This window comes from Salmo trutta, chromosome 22 (genome assembly GCF_901001165.1).
Source record: "Salmo trutta chromosome 22, fSalTru1.1, whole genome shotgun sequence".
In the NCBI taxonomy this organism is placed as follows: Eukaryota; Metazoa; Chordata; class Actinopteri; order Salmoniformes; family Salmonidae; genus Salmo; species Salmo trutta.
The window spans coordinates 3635991-3660378 of record NC_042978.1 but is presented as its reverse complement, the minus strand read 5'-3'; the positions used below and the strand labels follow the sequence as shown (position 1 = coordinate 3660378).

Sequence of the window (24388 nt, the reverse complement as noted above, 5' to 3'; positions counted from 1 at the left end):
TGTACTTTTTACTCTTTTCCCTGACACCCAAAAGTACTTGTTACATTTTGAATGCTTAGCAGGACAGGAAAATGATCCAATTCACACACTTATCAAGATATCTATCTGGTGGACTCATAGCCCCTGGCTATCCGTAAATTATAAAACAAAAAAACACTGCTGTCTGGTTTGTCTAAAATAAGTTATTTGAAATTATTTATACTTTTGCTTTAGATACTTAAGTACATTTTAGCAATTACATTAACTTTTGATACTGAAGTATATTTAAAACCAAATACGTTTAGACTTTTACTCAAGTAGGGTGATTTACTACTTTTACTTGAGTCATTTTCTATTAAAACCTGTTGGGGCTAGGGGGCAGTATTTTCACGGCCGGATGAAAAACGTACCCAATTTGAAAAGGTTATTACTCTGGCCCATAAACTACAATATGCATATTATTCGTAGATTTGGATAGAAAACACCCTGAAGTTTCTAAAACTGTTTGAATGGTGTCTGTAAGTATAACAGAACTCATATGGCAGGCAAAAACCTGAGAAAAGTACAAGCAGGAAATTAAAATCTTGTGGCTGTACTATTTTCGAGTCATTGTCACTGTGTGTTCCATTGGCAAAGGATTCATTTTGCACTTCCTAAGGCTTCCACTAGATGTCAACAGTCTTTATAAAGTTGTTTGAAGTGTCTATGATGAACAGAGACCAGATGAGAAGGAAGGGAAGTTGATGTCCCTGGGATGACATCACTTCATTATTGCGTGTTCATGTGAGATGAGACCTTGTGTTCCAAACATTTTTCAAGACACAGGAAAGGTCCGGTTGAAATATTACTGACGTTTCACGTTAAAATGGCCCTAAAGATTGATGCTAAACAACGTTTGACATGTTTGAACGAATGTAAATAGATTTTTTTTTTGACTTTTCGTTGTGACTTTTCCCTTCTGCGCCCTACATTTTGAGTAGCCTACTGAACGCGCTAACAACATGGAACAACATGGAGTTATTTGGACATAAATTATGAACTTTATCGAAAAAAAACAACATTTGTTGTGGACCTGGGATTCCTGGAAGTGCCTTCTGATGAAGATTATTAAAGGTAAGTGAATATTTCTAATGTTATTTATGCTTTTAGATGATTCCAACATGGCGGCTATCTGTATTGCGTAGTGTATTTTTCTGAGCAGAGTACTCAGATTATTGCAAAGTGTGCTTTCCCAGTAAAGTTATTTTGAAATCTGTCAATGCGGTTGCATTCAGGAGATGTTAATTTATAATTCTTTGAATAACAGTTTAATATTTTATCCACGTTTTATAATGAGTATTTTTGTAAATTCACCGGCAGTTTTGGGGGAGATACATTTTCTCAACGTCACGCGCCGATATAAAATGCTGTTTTTGGATATAAATATGAACTTGATTGAACAAAAAATGCATGTATTGTCTAACATAATGTCCAAGGATTGACATCTGATGAAGATCACCAAAGGTTAGTGCTGCATTTAGCTGTGGTTTTGGTTTTTGTGACATATATGCTTGCTTTGAAAATGGCTGTGTGTAATGTTTTGTCTATGTACTGTCCTAACATAATCTAACTTTATGCTTTCGCCATGAAGCCTCTTAGAAATCGGACAATGTGGTTGGATTAAGGAGATGTTTATCTTTCAAATGGTGTAAAATAGTTGATTGTTTGAGAAATGTAAATTATTAGATTTTTGCTGTTTTGAATTTCGAGCCATGTATCTTGTCAAGCAATCCCGTTACCGGGATAAGAACGGGAAGGGGTGGCCCCAAGAGGTTTTAAGGTATCTTTACTTTTACTTAAGTATGACAATTGGGTACTTTTTCCACTACTGCAACTTACTGAAAAAATATCCCACCCTTATAGAAACACTTCTTCCCTGGGTGTGCTCAAGAGCTCTGCCATGGGTGATTTAAAGCCTCCAGTCACTGCAGGGAGAGGGAGTGGGGAAATCTCTGCTGCTGCGCAAAGATACAAGGGATGAAAAAAAGCATCCTTTCATAATCTGGCACATGATTCGATTGGACAGAGTTTCAGATTACAATTCTGTTGAGTTGAAAGTGCCTGAAAAGGACTAACGATGAGGAGATGTGTGAACAAATTTAAGCTCAAGAGGGCTGCAATGTGTTATGCAACTGCAATGCACAGTGATTTATGATTATTCATCTGACTGACTACATCTAAAAGTGAATTTAAGGACATTGGTATCTGGCTCATAAAATTACACCTCAGAAATCCAATATTACACTGTTAGTTTCCATTTTATGCTGCATAAAATCAGATGAAGTTGTGGTGAAAATGAAGTACCCGCAGAGTCACAATACATACATCAATGACGAAGCCAAACCTACTTTAATAGATTATCTCCTTTTCGTTCCAACATGACTGAGAGCCTGTGAGTGTCTTCTGATGTTTTAAAGCCTGCTTTGGTCAGAATGTATTTGCAATGATCAGTATTCAAGTGATGTGGACGTGTACCATATGTTGAACCATATGTTTGCAGTACAGCGCAAGGTGTTAGAATGCACTGCTGCAAGGCCCAGGAGTAAAAAAAACACCTCCTGAATAGCAAAAGAGTGAACATTTCATTAAAACTTCTTTAGCCTCACTCATTAAAAAAAATGGAAAGTTCCAAGACCAACAAGCTGAGCTTCAAGACCTACACAAACATAAATTAAGACATTTCTGAGCAACTGCTATTTTTGGTGCCACAAATGTGGGACCAAATGGGATGTGATAATTTTGATGTTCTGCTGGAAAAAAAACTGCCAAAAATGAAGATGTTATACCATTGCTGAATGTGATACCAAATGTATAATGATCTAGTGGACCAAATGCTAAGAAATTATATAATGCTAATACCTATCTCTGTATTTCTATAAATTAATCTTTAGAGATTAATCAAGAGATTGATCATTTTGTTGACTAAACTTTTGAGAAAATAATAGGTACATGTTATTCTCCTCATTTGTAGCATATTCTGATAACACATATCATTTATGTCAAAACCTTTGTTGTGCAAGATATATTGTACTTGAATCCAATCAGCAAAATACATAATATGAGTTAGGATTAAGTTATCAAATGTTTCAGTGATGGAAAGTAAACAACTGGATAAGACATTATCTCATTTGAAATAGATGCAATCATTAAAAAAGCAAATTAAGTAGGTTTCAAAACAGGGGTAAAAGTGCTGATAAGCTTTCCCCATCACACGTATTTGTTATTATTTACAAAGTGCTGGCCAAGAGAAAACATTGGAGTGGGAAAATGAGAGAAATGGCAAGTTGTTTGTTCATTAGAGATGGTGTCATGTGCAGTGCTATATCAACCTCATGCACCCTCTGGGCCTAGTATGCAACATGATCAGATAATGAGTTGGGTGCTTGGGAGAAGGAACACCTACTGTAACCTCACTTCCAAAGAAAACATTACTCCAATTCCAGACCTACATTACCCACATATCATTTGATTCGAGAAGCTTTACATACTTACTAATATAATTTGATTATGAATGACTTTGGAATTTTGGAAAATCAAATTAAGAATATTGAACAGGGTGGACTTGACCACTTTGATGGACTACACCACAATTCAGTGTAAATCCCCATTCCCCTACCACTTGGAAAGTTGAAATAAGGATATTTAGCTTGATGTGCTACGCAGGGTAATTCATTGTATTGTAGGGCAGACAAACCCTGGGGATTCTCTGTTTATTTCCATGCCCCACCAAAATTGCATGTATCATTCAAGTAGGGACGGATTGAGTTTAAAAATCATAAATCGTTGTCTTTTCAATAGTTGCTACATCATGGCTCCCCTCGTCAGAAAATAGATAAATGGTTTATGGCTTACTCCGAGACATTACCAAGACACATAAACCTTCATGGAGTCGTTAATCATGTTTTTCCTGTAGATCCATAGCCTATCTGGGGGAGGGTCAAAGGAATGTTAGTTATTTACCTTTATTTCAACAGGGAAGTCATATTGAGACTAAAGTCTCTTTTACAAATGAGCCCTGGACAATACAAAAACAAGTATAGATAAACATACAGGCAAGTATAGTTAAACATACATATTAAAATACACATTAAGATCCGTAACACAGTCAATTAAAACAAACACATTATTAATTATAAAAATCCTGTGTTGGTTGTCTGTATTGCCCTAGGGACATCAAAGCATCCAATCAAAATGTATTTTGGAGATTATTCCAAACATTGGGTGCAAGTAAATTAAAGGCAAATTTACTGAACTCTGTAGACACCAGAGGAGTCTCCAAAGTTAACCAACCCTGTGAACGGGTTTGATAACTTGTCATTTTAAATCTTAACAGTGATATCAGGTAAGTGGGAAGCTTATGGAGCAGGGCTTTGTAAACAAAAATAGTGTAATGATGTGATGTACGTGACTTTAAGCCATGGATCCAAGGTTCATGATACTATTATGATACCCGTGCATGAAGTAATAGTCTGATTATGTCAGAAATGGTCAGAATGATGTACAGTGCATTCGGGAAAGCATTCAGACCCCTAGACTGTTGTTAGGTTACAGCCTTATTCTAAAATTGAATAAAAATAAAATGTCTTATTAATCTACACACATTACCCCCTAATGACAAAGCAAAAACAGCGTTTTAGAAATGTTTGCTAATTTATAAAAATAAAAAACCCCTGAAAATTCACATTTACATATGTATTTAGACCCTTTACTCAGTACTTTGTTGAAGGGCCTTTGCCACCTTTGGTATCTTCTCTTCAGATCCTCTCAAGCTCTGTCAGGTTGGATGGGGAGCGTTGCTGTACAGCTATTTTCAGGTCTCTCCAGAGATGTTCAATCGGGTTGAAGTCTGGGCTCTGGCAGGGCCACTCAAGGACATTCAAAGACGTTTCCCGAAGCCACTCCTGCGTTGTCTTGGCTGTGTGCTTAGGGTTGTTGTCCTGTTGCAAGGTGAACTTTCACCCCCGAGTGTGAGGTCCCAAGCATTCTGGAGCAGGGTTACATCAAAGATCTCTCTGTACTTTGCTCCGTTCATCTTTCCCTCAATCCTGACTAGTCTCCCAGTCCCTGCCTCTGAACAACATCTCCACAGCATGATGCTGCCACCACCATGCTTCACCGTAGGGATGGTACCAGGTTTCCTCCAGACATGACGCTTGGCATTCAGGCCAAAGAGTTCAATCTTGGTTTCATCAGACCACAGAATCTTGTTTCTCATGGTCTGAGAGTCTTTTGGCAAAATCCAAGCGGGCTGTCATGTGCCTTTTACTGAGGAGTGGCTTCTGTCTGGCCACTCTACCATAAAGGCCTGACTGGTGGAGTGTTGCAGAGATGGTTGTCCTTCTGGAAAGTTCTCTCATCTCCACAGAGGAACTCTAGAGCTCTCTCAGAGTGACCATCGAGTTGTTGGTCACCTCCCTGATCAAGGCCATTCTCCCCCGATTGCTCAGTTTGGCTGGGCGGACAGCTCTAGGAAGAGTCTTGATGGTTCCAAACTTCTTCGATTTAAGAATTATGGAGGCCAATGTGTTCTTGGAGACCGTCAATGCTGCAGAAATGTTTTGGTACCCTTCCAGAGATCTGTGCCTCAACACAATCCTGACTCGGCGCTCAAGGGACAATTCCTTCGACCTCATGGTTTGGTTTTTGCTCTGACGTGCACTGTCAACAGTGGGACCTTATATAGACAGGTGTGTGCCTTTCCACATAATGTCCAATCAATTGAATTTACCACAGGTGGACTCCAATGAAGTTGTAGAAACATCTCAAGGATGATCAATGGAAACAGGATGCACATGAGTTCAATTTCGAGTCTCATATCAAAGTCTCAATACTTATTTTTAATACATTTGCAAACATTTCTAATAACCTGTTTTCACTTTGTCATTATGGGGAATTGTGTGTAGATTGCTGAGGATTTTTATGTATTTAATATATTTTAGAATAAGACTGTAACGTAACAAAATGTGGAAAAAGTCAAGAGCACTGTATGTAATAGTAAAGATTATTCAGAGCAAAAAAGGGATCAAACTGGTAAATGGAAGAAAGAAACAATGTGAGAATGTTCTCCGTTTTGTATCTGTTCATCTTGGGACTGTATTTGGAGTGCTAATGAACAAAACACCTGAGAGATTTGATCGTATTCATAGAATATATAAAAATATACACTATATAGAAAAGTATGTGGATACCCCTTCAAGTTAGTGAATTCAGCTAGATCAGCCACACCCATTTCTGACAGGTATAAAATCGAGCCATGCAATCTCCATAGACAAATATTGGCAGTAGAATGGCCCGTACTAAAGAGCTCAGTGGCTTTCAACGTGGCACTGTCATAGGATGCCACCTTTCCAACAAGTCAGTTTGTCAAATGTCTGCCCTGCTAGAGCTTACCCGGTGAACTGTAAGTGCTGTTATTGTGAAGTGGAAACATCTAGGAGCAGCAACGCGTCAGCCGCGAAGTGGTAGGACACACAAACTCACAGAATGGGACCGCCAAGTGCTGAAGCGCGTAAAAATCGTCTGTCCTCCGTTGCAACACTTACTACTGGTGTTTACATTCCTATTGGTCATGTAGTATATACAGTGGGGGAAAAAAGTATTTGATCCCCTGCTGATTTTGTACGTTTTTCCGACACTGTATATATATATACTGCTCAAAGAAAATAAAGGAAACACTTAAACAACACATCCTAGATCTGAATGAAAGAAATAATCTTATTAAATACTTTTTCTTTACATAGTTGAATGTGCTGACAACAAAATCACACAAAAATAATCAATGGAAATCCAATTTATCAACCCATGTAGGTCTGTATTTGGAGTCACACTCAAAATTAAAGTGGAAAACCACACTACAGGCTTTTCCAACTTTGATGTAATGTCCTTAAAACAAGTCAATATGAGGCTCAGTAGTGTGTGTGGCCTCCACGTGCCTGTATGACCTCCCTACAATGCCTGGGCATGCTCCTGATGAGGTGGCGGATGGTCTCCTGAGGGATCTCCTCCCAGACCTGGACTAAAGCATCCGCCAACTCCTGGACAGTCTGTGGTGCAACGTGGCGTTGGTGGATGGAGCGAGACATGATGTCCCAGATGTGCTCAATTGGATTCAGGTCTGGGGAACGGGCGGGCCAGTCCATAGCATCAATGCCTTCCTCTTGCAGGAACTGCTGACACACTCCAGCCACATGAGGTCTAGCATTGTCTTGCATTAGGAGGAACCCAGGGCCAACCGCACCAGCATATGATCTCACAAGGGGTCTGAGGATCTCATCTCGGTACCTAATGGCAGTCAGGCTACCTCTGGCGAGCACATGGAGGGCTGTGTGGCCCCCCAAAGAAATGCCACCCCACGCCATGACTGACCCACCGCCAAACCGGTCATGCTAGAGGATGTTGCAGGCAGCAGAACGTTCTCCATGGCGTCTCCAGACTCTGTCACGTCTGTCACGTGCTCAGTGTGAACCTGCTTTCATCTGTGAAGAGCACAGGGCGCCAGTGGCAAATTTGCCAATCTTGGTGTTCTCTGGCAAATGCCAAACGTCCTGCACGGTGTTGGGCTGTAAGCACAACCCCCACCTGTCGACGTCGGGCCCTCATACCACCCTCATGGAGTCTGTTTCTGACCGTTTGAGCAGACACATGCACATTTGTGGCCTGCTGGAAGTCATTTTGCAGGGCTCTGGCAGTGCTTCTCCTGCTCCTCCTTGCACAAAGGCGGAGGTAGCGGTCCTGCTGCTGGGTTGTTGCCCTCCTACGGCCTCCTCCTCGTCTCCTGATGTACTGGCCTGTCTCCTGGTAGCGCCTCCATGCTCTGGACACTACGCTGACAGACACAGCAAACATTCTTGCCACAGCTCGCATTGATGTGCCATCCTCCGTCTCATGCTACCACTAGAGTGAAAGCACCGCCAGCATTCAAAAGTGACCAAAACATCAGCCAGGAAGCATAGGAACTGAGAAGTGGTCTGTGGTCCACCTGCAGAACCACTCCTTTATTGGGTGTGTCTTGCTAATTGCCTATAATTTCCACCTGTTGTCTATTCCATTTGCACAACAGCATGTGAAATTTATTGTCAATCAGTTTTGCTTCCTAAGTGGACAGTTTGATTTCACAGAAGTGTGATTGACTTGGAGTTACATTGCGTTGTTTAAGTGTTCCCTTTATTTTTTTGAGCAGTGTATATATATATATATATATATATATATATATATATACACATACCTTCTATAATATGTATGTACAATATAGATAACAGATTCTACCATGCTGAAAAACAAGACATGTGGGACACAGAACCCTGCAAACAACAATGAGTCATGAAATGGTTGCCTAAAGTCGTCAGGAAGTTGTGTCATGGTCCCCTGGAGGTTTTGTCCAGTTCCCGGATAGTCCCCGGGGACATCCCCATGACACAACATCCCAAGAAAGTCCTAAAAATGTCCTGGCATTGTCCTGACATGGTCCTTAGTGAAGTCCTCGGAACGTACAGGGAACTAAATAAAGGTCCCCTTGAGAACGTTTCCTTGGGACCATCACACAATGTTCTTAGAATGTTCTCAAAACGTTAGTTGGAAAACGTTGCACCAAAACCCTAAAGGGACCTAATGGGAACGTCGCCGAATCTCCTCAGGGTTTCCCCTGTTTGCTGGGTACATTGTATGATGTCTGAAAATATTTGGAATGATGCTTGTTAAGCGGCCTATGATTTATGAAAAAAGTAAAAGGAGAAGCTTATGGGAGCGTATCCTATCATCTCAGCTTCTATATTTGTTCAAACTGCACTACGGATCTACACTGAGTATACCAAACATTATGAACACCTGCCTAATATTGAGTTGAAAAAAAACCCTGCAGTGTTGCAGTTCTTGACACAAACCGGTGAGCACTTGCTCTCAATAACTCAGGCCCTGGCGGCATTCTGCCTTTCCTGTAATGAACTGGGATTCATGATCAAGGGATAGGTTAGCATTAGCTAGCTAACATTTAGGGGCTTCATCTGCCACTAGTGCTAAAACACCATGCCTGTTCTCATAAAAGTCTATTGTGCATTTTCTAGGGTGAAAAAAAATGAAGGATGGTACTTGTCCAGCCTGTGTACAAATGCGTGTCAGCAAGCATTCAGCAACATAACATTACACAGCTGGTTGCATATTAGCGTCACTAGCCTGAATCTATTCTGTACTTACAGTCACTCTATTAATATAATTAGTTTTATATGTTATTGAGTGATCATATTTTATTTCATTCACAGGCTACATTTGTCATTCAGCAGTGTCGTGGGAACCTCCCCCCCTACCATATCAGGAGCAGAAGGCTGAGGCAGTATGTGGCCAGGCACCAGTCCCACTTCAGGTTGGTCACATTTGATCTGATCATAGGTTAAAATACTATCACTGTCCTGGAATTCACCTAACAACCATTGATAATGTTCTCAGCAGAGGTGTCGACTTGAGTCACATGATTTGGACTCAAGTCAGACTCGAGTCACAAATATGATGACTTGCAACGACTTTGACTTCAACACCAATGACTCGGGACTTAACTTGGACTTGAGCCTTTTGACTCGAATTGACTTGATACCCTCCCCAAGCCCAAATATAAAAAATGCTGCTATTAAAAAAAGTGGGCAACGCATCAACTCTTCATTTAACGGTTTGAATCGGACAGCAGCCAATCAAATTGTGCCAGCTGACAAAAAGTTGCGCGTGGTTGTGCAGAGGAATGTCGGCAGGTGAATTCAGATGGAGGCTTTGGAAAGATGATACCCCAAATTATTATTTTTGGATATAAAGACCACGCTGAGGTCAACAGAAAACGGATTGCAACTTGCAAAACATGCGGGAAGAAAATTACAGACAGAGGCGCAACAACTTCCAACTTGTTCGACATTTGAAGCTGCACAAAGAACGGCAAGTCGTGGCTAGTATAGCCAATATATAACTTTGCTAGTGCAGCATGTAGGCTAACGTAACATTAAATCAATGAGCCTTCACACAGTCAGTCATTGCACCCAAGATTGCGCTACAACTGGCTAGTGCTAAGACTTGAGACTTACTTGTGACTTGTAAAATAATTACTTGGTCCCACCTCTGGTTCTCAGTGCTGTGTGTATCAACTCTACCTTGTATAGACGGTTTAGAGAGATGATGCACATCTCTCCTGGTTTGGAGTGTCATACACTCCACCCCTCCTGCCATCTGACTGCACCTGTTCATAATCTGTAATACATTACGTACAGGGAAGGGACTTCATCACCCACTGGAGACGTGAAGACAGAACCTCACCCAGAGAGCTGTGCATGTCAGAAATACAGTGTAGACATTGTTAATGTTGTAAATTACTACTGTAGTCGGAAACAGCAGATTTTTTTTATGGAATATCTACATAGGCGTACAGAGGCCCATTATCAGCAAACATCACTCCTGTGTTCCATGTGGCACGTTGTTAGCTAATCCAAGTTTATCATTTTAAAAGGCTAATTGATCATTAGAAAAATCTTTTGCAATTGCTAGCACAGCTGAAAACTGTTGATCTGATTAAAGAAGCAACAAATCTGGTCTTCTTTAGACTAGTTGAGTATCTGGAGCATCATCATTTGTGGGTTCGATTACAGGCTAAAAATGGCCAGAATCAAAGAACTTTCTTCTGGAACTCATCAGTCTATTCTTGTTCTGAGAATTGAAGGCTATTCCATGTGAGAAATTGCCAAGAAACTGAAGATCTCGTACAACTCTGTGTACTACTCCCTTCACAGAACAGCACAAACTGGAACTAACCAGAATAGAAAAAGGAGTGGGAGGCCCCGGTGCACAACTGAGCAAGTGGACAAGTACATTAGAGTGTCTAGTTTGAGAAACAGACACCTCACAAGTCCTCAATTGACAGCTTCATTAAACAGTACCCATAAAACACCAGTCTCAACGTCAACAGTGAAGAGGCGATTTCAGGATGCTGGCCTTCTGGCAGAGTTGCAAAGAAAAAGCCATATCTCAGACTGGCCAATAAATAGAAAAGATTAAGATGGGCAAAATAACACAGACACTGGACAGAGGAAGATTGGAAAAAAGTGTTATGGACAGACAAATCTCAGTTTTAAAAAACATGCTGGAGGAGTGCTTGACACCATCAGTCAAACCCGGTGGAGGCAATGTGATGGTCTGGGGGTGCTTTGGAGGTGGTAAAGTGGGAGATTTGTACAGGGTAAAAGGGATCTTGAAGAAGGAAGGCTTACACTCCATTTTGCAACGCCATACCATACCCTGTGGACGGCGCTTAATTCAAGCCAATTTCCTCCCTCAACAGGACAATGACCCAAAGCACAGCTCCAAACTATGAAATAACTATTTAGGGAAGAAGCAGTCAGCTGGTATTCTGTCTATAATGGAGTGGCCAGCACAGTCACCAGATCTCAACCCTATTGAGCTGTTGTGGGAGCAGCTTGACCGTATGGTACGTAAGAAGTGCCCATCAAGCCAATCCAATTTAAGGGAAGTGGTTCAAGAAGCATGGGGTGAAATCTCTTCAGATTACCTCAACAAATAGACAACTAGAATGCCAAAGGTCTAAAAGGCTGTAATTGCTGCAAATTGAGGATTCTTTGAAGAAAGCAAAGTTTGAAGGACACAATTATTATTTCAATTAAAAATCATTATTTATAACCTTGTCAACTTCTTGACTATGTTTCCTATTCATTTTGCAACTAATTTCATGTATGTTTTCATGGAAAACAAGGAGATTTCTAAGTGACCCCAAACTGTTGAACGGTAGTGTATATGTTTAATCCATTTTGAATTTGAACATTTACACATTTTCTACTACTTATCAACTAATCTTAACATCCCAGTGCAGTCAAAAACATGTGTTTTATATATTTTTTCAACAGTATGAGTTTGGAATAATACTGTGAAATTGTGAAAAGGATGATAATGCTCTTTTTAGTGTAAGAGTTGTTGGAAAAGGCCACCTGAAATGTTGACCTGTTTTGGTGGGATGGAGTTTTGGCCTGACAGGTGACATCACCAAATCAAATCAAATTTGTCACATGCGGCGAATACAACAGGTGTAGACCTTACAATAAAATGCTTACTTACAAGCCCTTAATCAACAACGCAGTTTAAGAAATACAGTTGATAAAATATTTACTAAATAAACGAAAGTAAAATTAATATAATCAATCAAAAAGTAACACAAGATAGGTACATAACAATAATGAGGCTATATACAGGGGGTACCGGTACCGAGTCAATGTGCATGGGTACAGGATAGTCGAGGTAATTTGTAAAGTGACTATGCATAGATAATAAACAGCGAGTAGCAGCAGTGTAAAAACAAATGTAGTCCGGGAAGCTAGTTGATTAGTTGTTCAGCAGTCTTATGGCTTGGGGGTAGAAGCTGTTAAGGAGCCTTTTGGTCCTAGTCTTGGCGCTCCGGTACCACTTCCCGTGCGGTAGCAGAGAGAACAGTCTATGGCTTGGGTGACTGGAGTCTTTGACAATTTGGTAAATTAATGAATAGACCAATAAGAAAGAGAGTTCCAAACTCTGCCAATAATAGCTAGTTTTCAGTTTTCCCCTCCCCACTCAGATCACTCACAGACAGTCCTAGAAAAATTCCTGCTTGAGAAATTGCTCTTTCCTTAGAAGCTATTTTTGTTTATTTTTTACCATTTTAATTGAAAACAATCACAGAAATTGCTATCCATAAATGATTTGATATTGAGATTAAAATGGCTGCATTAACATTTCAGTGCATACTGTAGCGGTGCTCAAACAAGACAAAGTGATATTCAAGTACTGGACCGACCATTTAATATCATTGCCACAGCCATGCGGTGTCATACTGTACTGTCACTAACCTATAGGAAGAGGTCAACTGTAGAGCACATTTCCCAAATCTCATGTTGAAAACATTAGCCAATGTGTTGTCTGTAAAAAAGGTAATTAACCCTTTTATTGACATTTCAGTGTTGTTTAAGAAGGCAATGTTTTGTGGGCCGGTGCTGCCACAACCATGCAATTTACTTTGTATATTAGATAGTCGTGTTGACCATTTTTACTTGAACTTTCATAAGAGTTTGAGCATGTCAATTGAGACCAAGCAAGAATGCAGTCCTAAATGAGCATCAATGGTATTTGAAGGGAATCATTAAATTGTTTAATCTACATGTTTGATGAGGTTTAGCATCAATTGTTTCCTGTTTGATATCTCTAAATGACAACAAATGTGGTTCCCTACATGGACCTTTCCCCCACTCCTCCTTTGTGGAGCTGACAGAAGATAATTATATATCTTCAACCTAATTAACAGACATGGTTAAATGAGTTGGAGGCTACCTGTTGCCAGGAATCTAAAACAATTGCCTATGCCAAGCTGCTCAGCTAGGGCACTGCAAAAAAATTACTAAAAATAAAATGTGGAACTTGGAACAAAACAAGAACAATGGGACGTCGAGTTAATTTATCTCCACAATTGATAGCACTGGTGTTGCGTTGGACCATGAAATTGTCATTTGTTCTGCAAGCATTACATAAAATGAGAGTTCAGGGCTATGTGTTGTCAGAGAGCAGAATTTTACTTGTAATTTGACAAAATCCCCATGGAGATCCATTTCAAATAAAAATGTAAGGGATGCAGGAGAGTACATGCTCATACAGAGCCACGTCTCCAGAGTGGAAAATGAAACAACAGGCAAATCCATGATGCAGGATGAAAAACTCTGGATAGCGCTGAGTAGATTTATCATGCAATGTCACTCGCCATGTGTGTCTGTGCATGTGTGTGTGTGTATGCGAGCGGGGTGTGAGTATGTGTGCAAACAGTATTAAGCAAAATAATGTAACCAACGTGAGAGATTACATTCTGCGACTTGCTTAAAACCATAAGAGAGGGAGAAAAGACGGCCTGGCAAAGAGATTATTCCCGAGCTGTAATTTGAAAGCAACAGAAGTAGAGTGGAAAAACACCTGCCACATCGACAGCAGCAGCAGAACAGGTTAGAGAGGCGGCAGCAGCAGAGCCCGGCTGCTTCTGGAAGGAGAGAAACGGAGACAGAGCCACTGCACATAGCAAACAACAAACTAACAGGGTCCTTTCACTGACATCCTGCCCTTCATGCAGACTGTACTTAGCTAGCATAGGAGGAGGGATGAAGAAGCCAGAGTAAAGCCATCAGCAAAAGGAAACGCATCGGTCCCAGAGCCATATGTAACAGTCACTTTTATGATGCCACTACGCTCCAAAGGAGAGAGAGTAAAGGAGGTGGGGGTGTGCAATGAGACGGACGAGCTGTTTACATTGACAGGAAGAAAATAAAACAGAAACAACACAGAACCAATCCTGAGAAACCAAAATAAACTGCAAGTAAAAGCACATACAGTGAAGCTGTACCCCAACAGGCATCCCAGCCAATCAAGAGAGAGGAATTGGAGATGGAGGAGAGGTTTTTAGGTTAGTGTGGAGTGGATCCCTTTGCTGGTTTACGTACAGCACGGTGACATATACTGACCTGAGCGGGAGACAGCACTAGTTGCGGTGGGTTCAATAATTGCTACAGGAAAAAAGGGGGAAAGAAGGGAAAAAGAGGACATTCATGTATTATTAACAGAATGGAGACGCAAAAGAAAATAATAATCCACATTCAAGGACAAAGGACAGGAAATGAAGACAAAACTACCCATGCCTAAGGTCTGTCGTTTCTGTGGTAAGCTGTAAACTAAATATGCTTATCAACAACATATCCCTTCCCTTAGGTCTGAATGGTGAAGGCCACTGCTGAGCTTCTCAAAATGTTCTTAGACTGAGTCCATATGGAGCTCATCAAACTTCCTTGTCCTGAGATTTTAAACTACTGACCGTCTCTCGCTTTGATGCGTGGAATCAAACTTGGCTCAATTAACAATCATAATTACATCTGCACCTTGTGGCAGCCGTTTAATCATATTGATGTAATTTGATTTCACTTTAATATCACGCAACTCTCCCCATTTCTTGTTCTCCTTTTTTTGGAGTCTGCCTGAAGAATGAGGAGAGAGAGAAAAAAAATCCTCTTTGATCCCTCTGAGGGGGAAGTGAATCCCAATCTGATTACCTTATGAACTCATTTCAAACTGAGCGGGCGGTGGCATTTGGGGAATCGAATAATGTGACATCCTGAAATGTCCACATCCACCATCTTGGAAAAACAGTCATACCCGATGTGTCTATTAAAGGTCTTCCTCTTTATAAATTTAAAACGTTCATATTTACATAACTATACGAAAAAGACATGTATTTTGTGTCGTTTTTTGCATTAAAGGTCCTATGCAGCCATTTTTATCTCAATATCAAACCATTTCTGGGTAACAATTAAGTAACTTACTGTGATTGCTCTACTACACTAGCTTCCAACATACCTAACTTTGCTGTTAAAATATAAAAACATGAGATACCAAACCCATTCACAAGCTTGGTTAACTCTTGAGGTTCCTTGGGTCACCGAACTATGCAAATACACTTTTAGTTTTAAAGCACCTCATTGCTGGAACTACAAAATACATAACAATTGGATGTTCTGGTGCCGCTAAAGCAATTTAAAATATTTATTGGGGACTTTCTTACTGAGTAATGTAATAGTTTTTCTTGAAAAGAATTGTGTTGTGCTGTATTTTACTTGTTCTATATTGTTTTCCATTTTTTATTTTGTCTTATTCAATTGTATATGTATGACTCTGTTGTGAAAGAGACCCTGGTCTCAATAGTGACTCAATTGTGACTCAAACCTCTCCCAGACAAAAATTGCTTCTTTTTTTGATAGGGAGAGGTTTGAGTGGGGAGGGGAAAACTGAAAATGTGCTGTTACTGGCAGGGAGGTTTGGAACTCCCTTACTTATTGGTCTATTAAGTAATTTACTGCATGGTGATGTCACCATGGAAAGCCAAAACTCCCTCCCACCAAAACAGGCATTAATTTCAGTCTTTTCAAACAGCTCTTACACTAAATTTCACAATTTCACAGTATTATTCCAACCTCAGTGTGGAAATATATATAAAACACAGAAAATTGTGTTTTTGACTGCACTGGGCCTTTAAACATTGTACATACAGTTTATTGATGCCAATGGTTGAAGCTTTGCAGTGCTGTTACAGTATCCTATTGTGTTAAATATATTCAACACATAGGATCTAGTCTATCATTTAAAATATTTTTACAAAAGAAACCACGCCTTAGGGTGTTTTCACACTTGCTCCCTTTCAAACAATTTGTTGTGCAGTGTGAACACTCCAAAGAAACTAAGGATCTCGAGAGGTGGTCTGAGTTCGGTTTGCTTGAATTTTGCAGGTTCTCCCCAGGTTCTCTTATCATTATTTCCACACCACACACTAGACTACTACAAAAACGTTTCCCCTGCCATAGCCCCTTACATTGGTGCCACAAAAGAGAAAGGATGATGATGTGCAGGTTCGCAGAAAAAATGTGTGCTGTTTTTGGATATTGATTAGCGATTGTCAAGGATGCACAGACATTTTTTTGTTCAGATTATTGGTTTGCAATATGTGATCTATATGCTATAAGGGCTTCATAATCTGTTTATTCGATTGTGGGGTTTGAATAGTGTGAAAAGACAACAACATATTTGATGAGAATCACTACATACACTGAGAAAAAAGGGTTCCAAAAGGGTTCTTCGGCTGTCCCCATAGGGGAACCAGTTTGGTTCCAGGTAGAACCCTTTTTTGTTCCAGGAAGAACTATTTTGGGTTCCATGTAGAACCCTCTGTGTAATAGAGGACCTGGAACCAAAATGGTTCTACCTGGAACCAAAAAGGGTTCTTCAGAGGGTTCTCCTATGGGCAGGGTTGGGTAGGTTACTTTCTAAATGTAATCGATTTCAGTTACTAGTTACCAGTCCAAAATTGTAATCAGTAACGTAACTTTTGGATTACCCAAACTCAGTCCAGTAGTCTGATTACATTCTGTTACTTTTAGATTACTTTCCCCTTAAGATACATCAGAACTAGACAAAAATGTATGTTACCAACTGAACGACATCTATTGCAAGATAAATCAATGTTAAAGTTTACATAGCTGGCCATATATGGATATTACAATTCACTTTATCGGTTGGTTATGTAGGCGTCTTCTAATCCATCGCTTCCTACTACATATAATACAATTAAATGATATCAAAGTCTATTATATCAAAGTCTATCAGAATTCCAGTCATTCCAATAAATGTTATCATTTGTTTTTCAACAGGACAATGACCCAACACACCTCCAGGCTGTCTGAGGGCTATTTGACCAAGAAGGAGAGTGATGGAGTGCTGCATCAGATGACCTAGACTCCACAATCACCCGACCTCAACCCAGTTGAGATGGTTTGGGATGAGTTGGACCGCAGACTGAGGGAAAAGCAGCCAACAGGTGCTCAGCATATGTGGGAACTCCTTCAAGACTGTTGGGAAAGCATTCCAGGTGAAGCTGGTTGAGAGAATGCCAAGAGTGTGCAAAGATGTCATCAAGGTAAAAGGTGGCTACTTTGAAGAATCTCAAATATAAAATATATTTGTTTAACACTTTTTGGTTACTACATGATTCCATGTGTTATTTCATAGTTTTCATGTCTTCACTATTATTCTACAATGTAGAAAATTGTAAAAATATTTTTTTTAAACTTGCATGAGTAGGTGTGTCAAGACTTTTCACTGGTACTGTGTATATATATATATATATATACAGTTGAAGTCGGAAGTTTACATACACCTCAGTCAAATACATTTAAACTCAGTTTTTCACAATTCCTGACATTTAATCCTAGTAGACATTCCCTGTCTAAGGTCAGTTAGGATCACCACTTTATTGTGAAATGTGAAATGTCAGAATAATAGTAGAGAGAATGATTGATTTCAGCTTTTATTTCTTTCATCACATTCCCAGTGGGTCAGAAGTTTACATACAATCAATTAGTATTTGGTAGCATTGCCTTCAATTGTTTAACTTGGGTCAAACGTTTCGGGTAGCTTTCCACAATAAGTTGGGTGAATTTTGGCCCATTCCTCCTGACAGAGATGGTGTAACTGAGTCAGGTTTGTAGGCCTCCTTGCTTGCACACGCTTTTTCAGTTCTGCCCACAAATGTTCTATAGGATTGAGGTCAGGGCTTTGTGATGGCCACTCCAATACCTTGACTTTGGTGTCCTTAATCCATTTTGACACAACTTTGGAAGTATGCTTGGGGTCATTCTCCATTTGGAAGACCCATTTGCGACCAATCTTTAACTTCCTGACTGATGTCTAGAGATGTTGCTTCAATATATCCACATACTTTTTCTTCCTCATGATCTCATGATGCCATCTATTTTGTGAAGTGCACCAGTCCCTCCTGCAGCAAAAAGCACCCCAACAACATGATGCTGCCACCCCCGTGCTTCACGGTTGGGATGGTGTTTTTTGGCTTGCAAGCCTCCCACTTTTTCCTCCAAACATAACGATGGTTATTATGGCCAAACAGTTCTATTTTTGTTTCATCAGACCAGAGGACATTTCTCCAAAAAGTACGATCTTTGTCCCCATGTGCAGTTGCAAACCGTAGTCTGGCTTTTTTATGGCTGTTTTGGAGCAATGGCTTCTTCCTTGCTGAGTGGCCTTTCAGGTTATGTCGATATAGGACTCGTTTGACTGTGGATATAGATACTTTTGTACCTGTTTCCTCCAGCATCTTCACAAGGTCCTTTGCTGTTGTTCTGGGACTGATTTGCACTTTTCGCACCAAAGTACGTTCATCTCTAGGAGACAGAACGTGTCTACTTCCTGAGCGGTATGATGGTGTTTATACTTGCGTACTATTGTTTGTACAGATGAACGTGGTACCTTCAGAAATTTGGAAATTGCTCTCAAGGATGATCCAGACTTGTGGCGGTCTACAATTTTTTTTCTGAGGTCTTGGCTGATTTATTTTGATTTTCTCATGATGTCAAGCAAAGAGGCACTGAGTTTGAAGGTAGGCCTTGAAATACATCCACAGGTACACCTCCAATTGACTCAAATGATGTCAATTAGCCTATCAGAAGCTTGTGAAGCCATGACATAATTTTCTGGAATTTTCCAAGCTGTTTAAAGGCACAGTCAACTTAGTGTATGTGTAACGCCCTGGCCATAGAGAGGGGTTTTTTGTTCTTTATTTTGGTTAGGCCAGGGGGTTACATTGGGTGGGCGTTCTATGTTTTGTTTCTATGTGTTTGTATTTCTTTGTTTTGGGCCGTGTGGCTCCCAAATCAGGCACAGCTGTAGTTCGTTGCTTGGGAGTCACACATAAGTGCATGTTTTTCCGTTGGGGTTTTGTGGGTAATTGTTTCTGTTCAGTGTGTTAGCTGTCAGTACTGTTTAGCTGTCGGTTGTTTCTTGTTTTGTAGTTATATAGTGTTCTTTCTGAATTAAATTATGAACACTAAATTATGAGCACCTTGGTCTTCTTCCGACGACAGACGTTACAGAATTACCCACCAAACAAGGACCAAGCAGCGGAGGAGGGAGCAGCGCCAGGAGGAGCAAGGATCCTGGACCAGGGAGAGAAAGGACTGGACATGGGAGGACATCCTGGACGGCAAGGCTGTTTTCACATATAGTCCTCTTTAAAAGAACAAATCTCAGTCCTCTTTCTTTCTCCTCAACTCTTTTCCTGTTGTTTTATTTCTTTACTTACCTATTGTTCACCTAACACCTTTTTTGCACTATTGGTTAGAGCCTTTAAGTAAGCATTTCACTGTAAGGTCTACACCTGTTGTATTCGGCGCATGTGACTAATAAACTTTGATTTGATTTGATTAGCCATTCAATTATACCGTGCGTTACAGGAAAATAATGCACACTAGAAAGCCCTTCAAGCCAAACAGAAACGAGTATTCAACAATCCCATGGTATAATTAAGCAATAAGACCCGAGGGGGTGCGGTAAATTGCCAATATACCATGGCTAAGGGCTGTTCTAAGACACAACGCAACGCGTATGTCACGACTTGCGCCGAAGTCGGCTCCTCTCCTTGTTCGGGCGGCGTTCGGCGATCGACGTCACTGGATTTCTAGCCATCGCCGTGCCATTTCTCATATGTCCATTTGTTTTGTCTTGTTCCATACACACCTGGTTTTCATTCCATAATCACACTGCATGTATTTAGTCCTCTGTTCCCCTCCATGTCTTTGTGTGTAATTGTTTCGTGTTACGTGGTTATCGTTACGTGCTAGACTGGGTTTTCATGTTTCCGTGTTTCATGTTTCCGTGTTTATTTTGTATTACAGTGTCTTGTATTGAACATTTATCGCGCCTTACACTTTTGCCTTGTGGGCTGGAGGTTTTCAGGAAGCTGCGTTCTTTTGTTATTTTCTCTACTGCCATAATAAAGTGTGCGCTTGTTAAATACTCCCTGCTCTCCTGCACCTGACTTCTCCACCAACGGCGCACAGCCCTGACAGAATTACACACCCGAACCATGGAGTCAGCAGGAGCAGGTTAGAGGAGTCGAGGAGCGCGTCCAGGAACATTCTGCTACGTTACATCATCTTGGTGCCATGATGGATCGCGTTGTCCAGACTATGGACCACTGGGAGAGACAGGAGGTCTCCCCAGTGCCTCGACCACCGCAACCGGGGTTACCTCTCCGTCCGGAGCCAGTCCCAGTGGGATGCGTCTCTCCCTTCCCAGGTAGTATGATGGGACGGCAGCACAGTGCCAGGGATTCCTGTTACAACTGGACCTCTACCTGGCCACTATGCACCCAGCTCCCTCGGAAAGGGAGAAAGTGTCTGCCCTCGTCTCATGCTTCTCAGGGAGAGCTCTGGAGTGGGCAAACGCCATGTGGGGAGAGGGAGGCGGCGTTGGACCACTTCGGGGAGTTCACCCGTCGCTTCTGGGCCGTCTTTGACCATCCGCCCGAAGGTAGAGCGGCGGGGAAACGGCTCTTCCATTTGAGGCAGGGGACGAGGAGCGCCCAGGAATTCACCCTGGAATTCCGGACCTTGGCCGCCGGAGCAGGCTGGAATGACAGGGCCCTCATCGACCACTATCGGTGCAGCCTGCGCGAGGACGTTCAAAGTGAGCTGGCCTGCAGGGATGCCAACATCTCCTTTGACCAACTGGTGGATTTGTCCTTCCGGTTGGATAACCTGCTGGTCACCCACGGACATCCAGAGGGGGCTCTGTCGGTGCCATCTTCCAGCACCCCAGTGCCAGTGGAGTTGGGAGGGGCTGCGCGATGTCTCAAAAAAAAATGCATGAAATGAAATGTATGCATTCACTACTGTAAGTCGCTCTGGATAAGAGCGTCTGCTAAATGACAAAAAAATGGAGACCGGAGGAGGAGCCATCACGTGCACCATCTGTGGCCGCAGAGGGCACACTGCTGGTCGGTGCCGTGTTGGTTCCTCTGGGAATCGAGGCAACAGGCAGTGCACTCTGGCGTCACCCCAGGTGAGTCTGCACCACACTCATACAGAGTCCTCTGTTGACCACCTGTTTGTACCTGTTTGTTTGCCTGATTTTTTTTCCCCCGCATTCCCAGCATAAGGCACTCGTCGATTCAGGCGCAGTTGGGAATTTTATCGACAGAGCGTTAGACCTTTCCTGGTTCACGCTCTGGATAGTCGACCATCAGGGTCCGTGCTAATCAGGGAAGCCACCATCTCCCTGGACATGGTGACGCAGGGGGGTCAAGAAGAGAGAATCAGTCTCTTCCTCATTGACTCTCCTGCGTTTCCCCTGGTACTAGGCCTTCCCTGGTCTCCACCGTGAATATGCCGACTCAATTACCACCTCATCAACGGGGGGATTGTGCGATAAATCACGTGTATCCCCTGTCGCAAGCGGAGACGGTGGCTATGTAGACATGTCTCTGAATCCCTGCGTCAGGGGTACATTCGGTCTTCCACTTCACCCACCTCCTCGAGTTTCTTTTTTGTGAAGAAGAAGGATGGATGTCTACACCCGTGCATTGACTATAGATGTCTCAATCAGATCACAGTGAGGTACAGTTACCTGTTATCGCCATGGTGATTGAGTCAATGCATGGGGCGCGCTTCTTCCCGAAACTGGATCTCAGGAGTGCGTATAACCTGGTGCGTATCCGGGAGGGAGACGAGTGGAAGACAGCGTTTAGTACCACCTCAGGGCATTATGAGTACTTAGTCATGCCGTACGGGTTGATGAATGCTCCATCAGTTTTCCAATCCTTTGTAGACAAGATTTTCAGGGACCTGCACGGGTAGGGTGTAGTGGTGTATATCGATGACATTCTGATATAGTCCGCTACACGCGCCGAGCATGTGTCCTTGGTACGCAAGGTACTTGGACGACTGTTGGAGCATGACAAGTACATCAAGGTCGAGAAATGCCTGTTCTTTCAGCAGGTCGTCTCCTTCCTAGGGTATCACATTTCCACATCAGGGGTGGAGATGGAGAGTGACCGCATTGCAGCCGTACGTAATTGGTCGACTCCCACCACGGTAAAGGAGGTGCAGCGATTTTTAGGGTTTGCCAATTACTACCGGAGATTTATCCGGGGTTTTGGCCAGGTGGCTGCTCCCATTACCTCACTGCTGAAGGGGGGTCCCGTAAGATTGCAGTGGTCGGCTGAGGCGGACAGGGCTTTTGGGCAGCTAAGAGCTCTGTTTTCTTCGGCTCCCGTGCTGGCCCATCCGGATCCCTCTTTGGCATTCATAGTGGAGGTGGACGTGTCCGAGGCTGGGATAGGAGCCGTGCTCTCACAGCGCTCAGGTACGCCACCAAAACTCCGCCCCTGTGCTTTCTTCTCGACGAAGCTCAGCCCAGCGGAGCGTAACTATGATGTGGGGGACTGGGAGCTGTTGACTGTGGTTAAAGCATTGAAGCCATGGAGACATTGGCTTGAGGGGGCTAAACACCCTTTCCTCATCTGGACTGACCACCGCAACCTGGAGTACATCTGGGCAGCGAGGAGACTGAATCCTCGTCAGGCAAGGTGGGCCAAGTTCTTTACCCGTTTTGTGTTTACTCTGTCCTACAGACCAGGTTCCCAGAATTCGAAGGCAGACGCACTGTGCCGGCTGAATGACACAGAGGAGCGGCCCATGGATCAGACTCCCATACTCCCGGCCTCTTGCCTGGTAGTGCCAGTCGTTTGGGAGCTGGACATTGAGCAGGCGTTGCGTATAGAGCCCGCTCCCCTCGAGTGTCCTGTCGGGCCTATGTACGTTCCGTCTGGTGTCTATGACCAGTTGATCTATTGGGCCCACACGTCACCCTCCTCTGGTCATCTGGGGATCGGTCGGACGGTGCGCTCTCTGATTGGGAAGTACTGGTGGCCCACCTTGGCTAAGGACGTGAGGGTTTATGTTTCCTCCTGCTCGGTGTGCCCAGTGTAAGGCTCCGAGACACCTGCCCAGAGGTAAGCTACACCCCTTACCCGTTCCACAATGACCTTGGTCACACCTGTCTGTGGATTTTTTAACCGATCTACCTCTTTCACAGGGAAACACTACGATCCTGGTCATTGTGGATCGTTTCTCTAAGTCCTATCGTCTCCTCCCTCTGCCCGGTTTTCCTACGGCCCTACAGACTGCGGAAGCCCTGTTTACTCACATCTTCCGGCACTACGGGGTGCCTGAGGATATAGTGTCTGATTGGGGTCACCAGTTCACGTCGAGAGTCTGGAAGGCGTTCATGGAATGTCTGGGGGTCCTCGATCAGCCTAGAGAGAGGTCAACCAGGTAGAGTCAACCAGGATGTGGGCAGGTTTCTGCGGTCCTATTGCCAGGCCTGGCCGGGGGAGTGGGCGGCGTTCGTGCCCTGGGCCGAGATGGCACAGAACTCGCTTCGCCACTCCTCCACTAACCTCTCCCCCTTTCAGTGCGTATTGGGGTACCAGCCGGTTCTGGAGCAGTGGCATCAGGGTCAGACCGAGGCTCCTGCGGTGGACGACTGGTTCAGGTGCGCGGAGGAGACATGGGAGACCGCCCATGTTCACCTCCAGCGAGCCGCGCTTCCCCAAAAGACCAGCGCAGACCGTCACCGCAGTGAGACCCCGGTGTTCGCACCGGGGGACCGGGTCTGGCTCTCGACCCGAAACCTGCCCCTCCGCCTGCCCTGCCGGAAGCTGGGCCCGCAGTTCGTGGGCCATTCAAAGTCCTGAGGAGGGTGAACGAGGTGTGTTACCGATTACAGCTTCCCTCTGATTACCGTATTAACCCCTCGTTCCATGTGTCTCTCCTCAGGCCGGTGGTGGCTGGTCCGCTCCAGGAATCTCTGGACATTGAGGAGGCCCCAGCATACTCCGTTCGTTCATTCCATCCTGGATTCGAGGCGTCGGGCAGGGGGCCTTCAGTACCTCGTGGAGTGGGAGGGGTACGGTCCGGAGGAGAGGTGC

The 24388-nt window shown here is 43.0% G+C and overlaps 1 protein-coding gene across 3 annotated transcripts in view; it reads right to left on the bottom strand.

Moving 5' to 3' along the window:
• The window catches only part of negr1 (neuronal growth regulator 1), a 399034-nt gene that overhangs the window by 75924 nt on the left and 298722 nt on the right, over nucleotides 1-24388 (bottom strand). Inside the window, exon 7 of one of the 3 annotated variants that reach the window (XM_029706299.1) lies at nucleotides 14526-14567. The exons of the other annotated variants lie outside the window; for them this stretch is intronic. Within the exon in view, the coding sequence (XP_029562159.1) occupies nucleotides 14526-14567 (42 nt within the window). The remainder of the gene's footprint in view (nucleotides 1-14525; nucleotides 14568-24388) is intronic. 3 annotated transcript variants of the gene reach the window in all.